A 9,989-nucleotide genomic window follows, 5' to 3' on the forward strand; every position below is an offset into this window, starting at 1 on the left:
GGGTTTCACCATGTTGGCCAAGCTAGTCTTCAACTCCTGACCTCAGGTGATCCTCCTGCCTCAGCCTCCCAAAATGTGCTGGGAGGCATGAGCCACCATGCCCGGCCCAGATTAATTTGTTTCTGCCGATATTTAGTGTGTGTGTGTGTGTGTGTGTGTGTGTGTGCGCGCGCGCCTGGTATAGTGGCATTTGCCTGTGGTCCCACCTACTTGGGTGGGTGATGTGGGAAGATTTCTTGAACCCAGGAGTTTGAGGCTGCAGTGAGCTGTTATCACACTAGAGCTGTTACCACTGCACTCTAGCCTGGACAACAGAGTGAGACTCCATCTCTAAAAATGCATAATAATAAATAATTATAAAGCTGTCCAGCTTTTCCAATACCATTCTTTGAAAGACCACCCCTTTTTCGCAGTAGTTTGAGAGGCTACCTTAATCAAATGCTGGGTTTCTGGTCTTTCTATTCTGTTCCATTGGTCTGTCTTATGGACTACTATGCTGTTTAACTCTAGAGGCTTTGGGGCATTTTGTAGTGTTTGGTGGGGCTGGAACCCCTTATGAGTCTTGTTTGGAGTTTTCCCAGATACTTTTACATATTATTTTTCATTATGAACTTTAGAACCATCTTGTCCTGATTCAGAACAGAGTTTTATTGGGATATATTAATATGCTAATTGGGGAGACTTGGCACATTTATGAGGTTGAGTTGCCTTATGGGGGCCATTTTTCCTTTGGTCCAAGTGGACTTTGGTACTTTCAGGAGTGTTTTAAGTTTCTCATACCAGCCACAGCTTCATAGCTGTGGTTACAAGTCAAAGTGGCCACCAGACCCCTGAGGCACAGAGAGGCCTCATCTCCACACCCACATAGCTGGACTGCAGGCCCCAAGTGGGAAGTGCTAGGGGTGAGGAGCCCTCTCTGGGGGCACCTTACAGCTCCATGGTGTACATGTTCCAGCAGTAACTGTGCAGTGCCTCCTGGCGTCTCTCCATGCTTCTCATATCTGGAAGGAACCAGAGTCAAAATGGGCACGTGGAGGCCCAGAGAGGCCAGTGATGTAATCAGAAAGGGTGAGATGGGTCTCAGGCCAGATTTCTATTCCAGCATTTTCCAAGGCCCTGCATAGCTTATTCATCCGCCTCTCTCCCCTGGAAAGTAGTTATGCTCCTTGAATTCTAGCTTCTTATTAAGTTACTAGTACTCTTCAAATTTTCTGTCATTAAGTGGCTGCACCATCAAGCTATAGCCGCGTAGAGAGCGGTCAGGTTATTCTTTCCCTTGTCCCACCTCCACCTTCCTTGGATCAGTCCCAGCAGTTTCAGCAAATAAAAATGTTGAGAGATTCCATCTGGTAACCTAAGGTATTTCCTCTGTGCCCCAGGTTTCTACATGACCAAAATAGTTCTGCTTTCAAATTCTATCGAAAGAAAGTGTTTGAACTATGTCCATCAATTTGTTTCACATCATCTCCTCACAACCTTCACACTGGTGGTGGTGACACTGCGGGTTCTCAGGAGAGCCCCGTGGACCTCATGGAAGGGGAAGGAGAGTGTGAAGATGAGCCACCTCCGCGGGAGGCTGAGCTGGAGAGCCCAGAGGTGATGCCTGAGGAGGAGGATGAGGACGATGAGGATGGCAGAGAGGAGGCCCCTGCTCCCGGAGGGGCGGGCAAGTCTGAGGGCAGCACCCCTGCCGATGGCCTTCCCAGTGAGGCTGCTGAGGATGACCTGGCTGGAACACCTGCCCTGTCACAGGCCACCTCGGGTACCTGCTTCCCCCGGAAGAGGATCAGCAGCAAGTCGTTGAAGGTTGGCATGATTCCAGCTCCCAAGAGAGTGTGTCTCATCCAGGAGCCAAAAGGTGAGTGCCCGCCTGTCGGCACAGCTGCCTCCAGCACAGTTCTTGGTTGGTGGGCTGTGAGAGTTAGAAGAGACGGAGACATTTTAATCCTAAAGAGTTTTGTGCACCACTCCAAAATGTGATCCGACACTCATGTTTCCCGATGGTCTGAAGGCATTGCTCTAAAGACATGTTTCCTTGCTGCCCTGTGGCTTCTGGCACTCTGCTTGCTGCTGGACATTTCCCTGATTGCCTGGATTCAGGTCGGGGCTTCCCCACCTGTGGAGGGGTGGGCCTGGGTCATCTCAGCCAGCTGTTTTCCTGCCTGTGACTTTTGTCAGCTAGGGACCCTTCTGAGCCCCTGGAAGGCCCAGGGTGCTGATAAGCTGCTTCATGTCATGACAGTGAGATGGGAACAGAGCAAGGGTGGTCCCAGGCAGTGGTCAGTGGGACGTGCCTCGGCCATGGGAGGCCATCTCCTGCTCTCCTGTGGGGAGGTTCCGGGTTCTTGAGGTATAATTTACCAGCAGTGAAACACACCCTTTTCAGGTGGACCATTTGAGTTTTGTTGACTGTGCAGAGGCGAGACCCCACCAATACAGCAGAGCTGAAGCCTGTTCCCAGAACAGGTCTCTTGTCCCATTGCAGTCCCCTGCCCCATTCAGCCCCAGCAACCACTGACTGTTTTCCGAGACCCAGGTATTCTACCTTCCCCAGTCTGTCAGTACATGGAATTGCATCGCATGTGGCCTTTTGATGGGTAGGCCGTGGCCCAGATGACTCCTGTGCCCCCCGTGCCCTCCAAGCTATCTCCCCACAGTCAGACCTGGACCATGCTTTCACATGGGACTTCTGCTGCAAAACCTGTGTGTGAAGTTGTAGTGAATGATGCCCCATTGTGGGACTGTGTTAAACAGTCACCTGTGTGTTCTACATCATTCAGTCATATTTACAGGTGACAGTGGCCTTATGGTTTTGCCTGCTTTGGAATAGTCCTCATGTTTTGTGTTTGAAAACCTTGGTGTTGCAGTGAAATGCTAACCATTCTACTATAACCATCTACTATTACCATCGTTCAAAACTTCAAAACTTCTCATGGGCCGGGCGCAGTGACTCGTGCCTATAATCCCAGCTTAGCGCGGCTGAGGCAGGAGTATTGCTTGAGCCCGGGAGTTTGAGAACAGCCTGGGCAAGATGGCCAGACCTCGTCTTTACAAGAAAAAAAAAAATTTAATGTAAAAAAAATGAAGTAAATAATTAAACTTGTCATGGATGGCGGGTAGTGTATCAGAGTGCTTGTTATGTGTGCTCTTCTTAGTGGAGTTTTTTATTTCTGTTTTAGAAGCTCTCAGTTCTTTTGGTAGTTGATGAGATAAAACCAGACCTGCGCCGGGTGTACTGGCTCATGCCTGTAATCCCAGCAATTTGGGAGACCGAGGCGGGAGTTTGAGACCAGCCTGACCAACATGGAGATACCCTATTTCTACTAAAAATACCGAATTAGCCAGGCGTGGTGGTTCATGCTTGTAATCCCAGCTACTCGGGAGGCTGACGCAGGAGAATCTCTTGAACCTGGGAGGTGAAGGTTGGCGTGAGTCGAGATCACGCCACTGCACTCCAGCCTAGGCAACAAGAGTGAAACTCCATCTCAAAAAAAAAAAAAAAGAAAAAACCAGACTTGCTAATCTCCCTTTCATAAAAAAATAAAATAAAATAATATGATTTGGTCCTCTATATGAGAGGCATGGTTGTTTTTTACTAGAAAGTTTTAGGCAGACTTTAATTCTTTTTTTTGAGATGGAGTCTTGCTCTTGTTGTCCAGGCTGGAGTATAGTGGTGCAATCTCAGCTCACTGCAACCTCTGCCTCCCGAGTTCAAGTTATTCTCCTGCCTCAGCCTCCTGAGTAGCTGGGATTACAGGAGCTCGCCACCATGCCTGTCTAATTTTTGTACTTTTAGTAGACACGGGGTTTCGCCATGTTGGCCATGCTGGTCTTGAACTCCTGACCTCAGGTGATCTACCCGCCTCGGCCTCCCAAAGCGATGGGATTACAGGCATGAGCCACTGTGCCTGGCCCAGACTAATTATTTCCCAGTGAATTAACTACAGATAAACTAGGAGGGCGTAGTATCACAAATAGTTGGTACACGAATATTTCTGTAGTCATGGAAAATAATCCATGTATTGGATCCTTTGTTATAAATGTGGGGACTCTTAGGTTTGAATAGACTTTCCAAAAGTGAGGCACCCCTCAAGTGAACCCTTCACTATGGTCCAAGCTGCCTTCTGCCTTCCCTGAGTGTGTCCCGCCTCTGCTCACTCCAGGGGTCATATATGTTCATTCCTGAGAAGAGCTGGGGCACAGCTGGGGCTTAGGCCCATGCAGGGCCTAAGACACCTTCTGTCGTCAGAGAACTGTTAGCCAAAATAGACTGCAAGATCTTTAGTTTCTAAGTAATGTAGGGAAAGCACGTGTATGTATGTGTATGTGTCTCTTTCTTTTGTCTTCTAGTCCATGAACCAGTTCGAATTGCCTATGACAGGCCTCGGGGTCGTCCCATGTCCAAAAAGAAGGTGAGCTTAATCATTTGTAGTCCTCACTCAAAGTATAGTTGGTTAGAATTTGTTGGAGTTCCAGTGGAAGCTGCAGCTCGTGATTAAGCTATGCTGACGTTTCAAACTGAGGTATTAATGTGTAAAACACAACAGAGACTTTTCTCTTGGGAGGACTTTTGAAAACTGTTTTGACTTTGTCCAAAGCATAGACTAGTGATTCATCTGTGTAAAGGATAGTTGAGATCCCTGTAATGGATGCAGTGGGATTTGAGAGATAAACGAGATAGTGTCTTGGCCTTGTAAGAAGTTCAAGCTAGGCCAGGTGTGGTGGCTCACGCCTGTAATCCCAGAACTTTGGGTGGCAGGGGCAGGCAGATCACAAGGTCAGGAGATTGAGACCATCTTGGCTAACACGGTGAAACCCCATCTGTACCAAAAATACAAAAAATTAGCTAGGCGTGGTGGTGGGCGCCTGTACTCCCAGCCACTCGGGAAGCTGAGGCGGAAGAATGGCGTGAACCTAGGAGGCAGAGCTTGCAGCGAGCCGAGATCATGCCACTGCACTCCAGCCTGGGTGACAGAGCGAGACTCTATCTCAAAAAAAAAAAAAAAAAAGTTCAAGCTAAGGCCTATTGGGTGGCTTACGCCTGTGATCCCCAAAAATACAAAAATTAGTTGGGCATGGTGGCGCATGCCGGTAGTCCCAGCTACTCTGGTGACTGAGGTGGAAGGATAATTTGGGCCTGAGAGGTCGAGGCTGCAGTGAGCTGATTGCACCACTGCACCCCAGCTTGGGCAACAGAGTGAGACCCTGTCTCAAAAAAAAAAAAAAAAAAAGTTCAAGTTATCCAAGCACACTGATTCACGCCTGTAATCCCAGTGCTTTGGGAGGCCAAGACTGGGGGATCACTTGAGTCCAGGAGTTTGAGGCCAGCCTGGGCAACATAGTAAGATCTATGTCTCGGCTGGGCGCGGTGGCTCAAGCCTGTAATCCCAGCACTTTGGGAGGCCGAGACGGGCGGATTACGAGGTCGGGAGATCAAGACCATCCTGGCTAACACGGTGAAACCCCGTCTCTACTAAAAAATATGAAAAACTAGCTGGGCGAGGTGGCGGGCGCCTGTAGTCCCAGCTACTCGGGAGGCTGAGGCAGGAGAATGGCGTAAACCCAGGAGGCGGAGCTTGCAGTGAGCTGAGATCCAGCCACTACACTCCAGTCTGGGCAACAGAGAGAGACTCCGTCTCAAAGAAAAAAAGATCTATGTCTCCTCCTGGTCTCCTTAAAAAATAAAACGTAAAAACGTTCAAGCTTAGTAGACTGGAAGTGTGAAGAGAGTGCACTAATCTGCTAGTAAACAGAGCATGGTGTGTGCTGTCAGCACCTCCTACGTGCCAGATCCTGATTGTCCACCTGGAGGCAGCAGCGAGCAGGGCCAACAGGGAAAGAGAAATGGATGAGGTGGTCCTGGGGATGCTGTGGGCAAAGAGAAGCAGGTCAAGGAGAGGGAGAATAAGGTGGGATCTAGGGGATGCCGCTGAATTGGGAAAGCCAAGGGAGGTCTCTCTTGCAGATGATGTTGGCACAAGCCTGGAGGAGCTGAGGAGAAACAGTGTGGAGATCTGAGAAGGGCACAGCCTCAGCAGAGAGTCTGGGGCAGCAAGAGGCCTTTGTGGCAGCAGAGGAATCGGGGGTGGTCACACAGGACCTCAACAGATGTTAACGCTGTGGCCCTTTCTCAGGGAAGGGAGGGTCCCTCTGGGACCTGTGGCGGACGTGGCCACTAGGGTGGAGAGTAGCCTGTGGGTGGGAAGCAGGAGGAGGCTCAAACTTAAGACAGTTGGACCAGGGCATGAGGAGCAATGAGAAGGAGTGAAGATGGAGTGGGTGACACCTGCTTGTGGGCTGGGTGTGCAAAAGCCAGGAGTCCAGGTGACGCCAGGGTAGTCAGCTTGGGCAGAAGAGGGACACAACTACCATTCACTGACCTGGAGGCAGGTTATAAAAGGGGGCAGATACACTCCAGATGGCCTGGGGGACACAGTACTGGGGGCAGGCAGGGTCACCTGGGACACATGTGGAGAGACTTCAGCGGTCCTTCATGGTCAGGGAGGAGGGTGGGGAGCCAGGCGAGGTCGCTCTGCTGGTGTCAGGCAATGCCATGTTGCTTCCAACCCCTTCCGAGTGACCTAGGTCAGTCTGACCCCAATTATGGCAGGAAGGAGGAACCTTCCCAAGTCCAGAGCTCATGGTCCTGACTGATGTGCCAGGTTTTAGGCTGAGCTGACATCTGGTGTCCATTTGTGTGGCCTGGATAAGGGCACGGCCACATGAGGGCACAGCAGGGCCTTGGTGTCAGGCACAGCTATACTCTAGCCCAGCCCTGCCACCAAGTAGTTTTATAACCTTGGCATGTAATCCCCGAGCCACGGGTTTGTCTGTAAAATGGGATGGCCACACCTACCCAGCAGGTAGGAGGTACAGTGAGGATTAAACTGAACGAGGTTCCTGGTGGGTGTCCTGCGCATGCTGCTCTCTCCTTGGGACTCTGCACCTGTCCTCCTTTCTGCCAGTGACTGAAGGGAGGCCGTGGTGGCTGCAGCTCTCCTCTGCACACTTCCGCCTTGCCCACAGGGCTTGGCTTTCCTCCAGCTGTCCAGGAAACCGCCATCATGATTGTTCAACACAGATTTGAACATTCACAAAGAAACTTCCAGGCTGAGCCAACCCCTCTTGCGCTGCACCTCCAAGCAGCCATCCTGAAAGGGAAAAGAGTACAGACCTGCCATTTGGGGACCCCTGTGTCCCGCCATGACCAGCATTTCCCCTTCCTTCCCTACCCGTCACCCCAGGGCCCAGGTCGTGCACAGTTCTCAGGAGGGCCTGACGGATGCCCTGTTTCTCATCTCATCCGGTGGGTTCTGTCACCTCTTTTCTCCAGGCCACTTTCTCATGGCAGGGGGCCCTCCAGTATAGTAGGTCCTGTGTGGTGTCCCCTGGCTTGCAGAGGTGTCTCTTTACTGTTAGTGCCCCTCTTCCTGTCCCAGCCCATAGCATAGCTCCTCCATTCATACCTTCCCTCCTTAACTGCCCTGCAGAGAAACTTATTCCCACACCACCTCACCAAGACCACCTCATGCCATTATGGAGGAGCCGCCTGCATCCAGTAACTCACACAGGCACACATACAAGATACACACTCATGGACACATGCACACACACACATGCATACACACACACAGCTACTTCATATAATACCCTCGGAGATGCGTCTGAAGAAAACAAAGGGAATTTCCCTCCGCCTTTGAAGGTCCAAGTCTAAGCCTATTGAAATGAACTGACAATAGGAAGATTAACAGGATAAAAAATGGTATGCAGTCCAGGTGCACCTGTAATCCCTGGACTTTGGAAGGCCAAGGCAGGAGGATTGCTTGAGCCCGGGAGTTCAGGACTGCAGTGAGCCATGATGGAACCACTGCACTCCAGCCTGGGTGACAGAGCAAGATCCTGTCTCAAAACAAAAAAGTTATACATATTTTTTTTTTTTTTTTTTTTTTTTTTTTTTTTGAGACGGAGTCTTGCTCTGTCGCCCGAGCTGGAGTGCAGTGGCCAGATCTCAGCTCACTGCAAGCTCCGCCTCCCGGCATGTGCATAAGCACAGGAGCCATATAAAACATTATGAAAACTCAAAGAAGGGCCAGGTGTTTGAAGCTAAATACCTTTTCATAGGGGGAGAGGGCAGTTGGGAGGCTGTAGGTAACTTTAGAGGGGAAGCAGATGATTTTAGGAGAGATGAATGGAGGCAGGCATCATCTTGTGAATGATCGTCACTGAGAATTGAATGGGACTAGAGAACAGCCAATGGTTTGGGCTCTAGGTGTGGTGTTTAACATTCCATGATTTCAACTCTGGTTAATGACGTTTCAGGGAAGGGATCCAAGGCCCTTCTGTCCTTGGGCAGGTCCAGTTTGTAGGTAGATAGGGAACTTGAAGAGAACAGCTTCCTCCTGTGCTTTAGGAGGGACAGAGACAGGAGGGAGGTCAGAGGGACCTTGAGGCTGTTGCTTTAGTCCCACCTGTCAAAGTGCCATAATTTGGGGTATACGTATCTGTTTTTTTTTTTTTTTTTTTTTGAGACAGAGTCTCCCTTTGTTGCCAAGGCTGGAATGCAGTGGCACGATCTCGGCTCGCTGCAACCTCTGCCTCCCGGATTCAAGGAATTTTCCTGCCTCAGCCTCCTGAGTAGCTGGGATTGCAGGCATGCACTACCAGACCGGGCTAATTTTTGTATTTTTAGTAGAGATGCGGTTTCACCATATTGGTCAGGCTGGTCTCAAACTCTTGACGTCGTGATCCACGCACCTCGGCCTCCCAAAGTGCTGGGACTACAGGCGTGAGCCACCACGCCCAGCCTTGGGTTATCTGTTTCTGATCCCCTATGTCTTGCTGCCTGTTGAGTTCTTGGCACCTCTCCAGGTTGTTTTGTCCCTTTCTAGGGTGAGAACACTGAGGCCCCAGGAGCTCCAGGGGCCCAGGCCTTCCTGAGGAGCAGTTGCTCTCTTCTCCCTCCCTCCCTCCTGACCTGATCAGGGCCCTGCACTCTCCCTTCTCCCTTCCCTCTCCCAACCCCTGCCTACCCCAGGCTTAGCCTTTTCTGCCTTGTCTCCAAGCTCCTTTGTCTCTGGAGTGCCTCCCCCATGCACCCCTAACGTTAGGGAAGCTGATTCCTGGGCACCTCAATGCAGATGGCAAGGGGGGGATTTGTATTTTGGTTGAATTGTACCTCGTGAGGCCTGCATGACATGATGGGGCAGGTTGCTAAGCTGATGAGGGCTGACTGCCCAAGGACCTGAGCTCACAGCACTCAGCACGCCCTTCTCACCCTGCTTCCCATGCCCAGGGTCATCTAACCCTCTCCCAGCCACTCCCACCTGTCCCCTGCTCAGACCCCCAGCACCAGCCTCCATGATCCTCCTCAGCACCTTCCTCCCTCCCTCTCAAGAGCAAATGAACCCTCGCAGCCTCCTCAGGTAGTTCAGTAAATGCCTTAAAGAAATACATCAGCCAGGCGCAGTGGCTCATGCCTGTAATCCTAGCACTTTGTGAGGCTGAGGTGGGCAGGTCAGCCAAAGTCAGGAGTTCGATCAAGACCAGTGTGGCTAACATGGCGAAACCCCATGTCTACTAAAAGTACAAAAATAGTCGGGCGTGGTGGCACACGCCTGTAATCTCAGCTACTCGGGAGGCTGAGGCAGGAGAATCACTTGAACCCAGGAGGCGGAGGTTACAGTGAGTTGAGATTGCATCCCTGCACTCCAGCCTGGGCACCAGAGCAAGACTCTGTGTTTAAAAAAAAAAAAAAGAGCCGGGCGCGGTGGCTCAAGCCTGTAATCCCAGCACTCTGGGAGGCCGAGACGGGTGGATCACAAGGTCAGGAGATCGAGACCATCCTGGCTAACACAGTGAAACCCCGTCTCTACTAAAAAATACAAAAAAAAAAAAAAAACTAGCCAGGCGAGGTGGCGGGCACCTGTAGTCCCAGCTACTCGGGAGGCTGAGGCAGGAGAATGGCGTGAACCCAGGCTGGAGTGCAGTGG

General features: G+C 50.9%; 1 protein-coding gene across 6 annotated transcripts in view; it reads left to right on the forward strand.

Annotated features, from left to right (window-relative positions):
- Window positions 1–9,989, forward strand: part of SUGP2 (SURP and G-patch domain containing 2) — a 45,836-nt gene that overhangs the window by 29,774 nt on the left and 6,073 nt on the right. For all 6 annotated transcript variants that reach the window (XR_002735219.2, XM_023229809.2, XM_026457005.1 and 3 more), the window contains exons 7-8: window positions 1,380–1,858; window positions 4,351–4,412. Coding sequence is in view for 5 of the 6 variants with exons in the window: in XM_023229809.2 (XP_023085577.1) it covers window positions 1,380–1,858; window positions 4,351–4,412 (541 nt within the window). In the remaining variant the exon portion in view is untranslated. The remainder of the gene's footprint in view (window positions 1–1,379; window positions 1,859–4,350; window positions 4,413–9,989) is intronic.

Source organism: Piliocolobus tephrosceles, chromosome 21, assembly GCF_002776525.5.
Source record: "Piliocolobus tephrosceles isolate RC106 chromosome 21, ASM277652v3, whole genome shotgun sequence".
Taxonomy (NCBI): Eukaryota; Metazoa; Chordata; class Mammalia; order Primates; family Cercopithecidae; genus Piliocolobus; species Piliocolobus tephrosceles.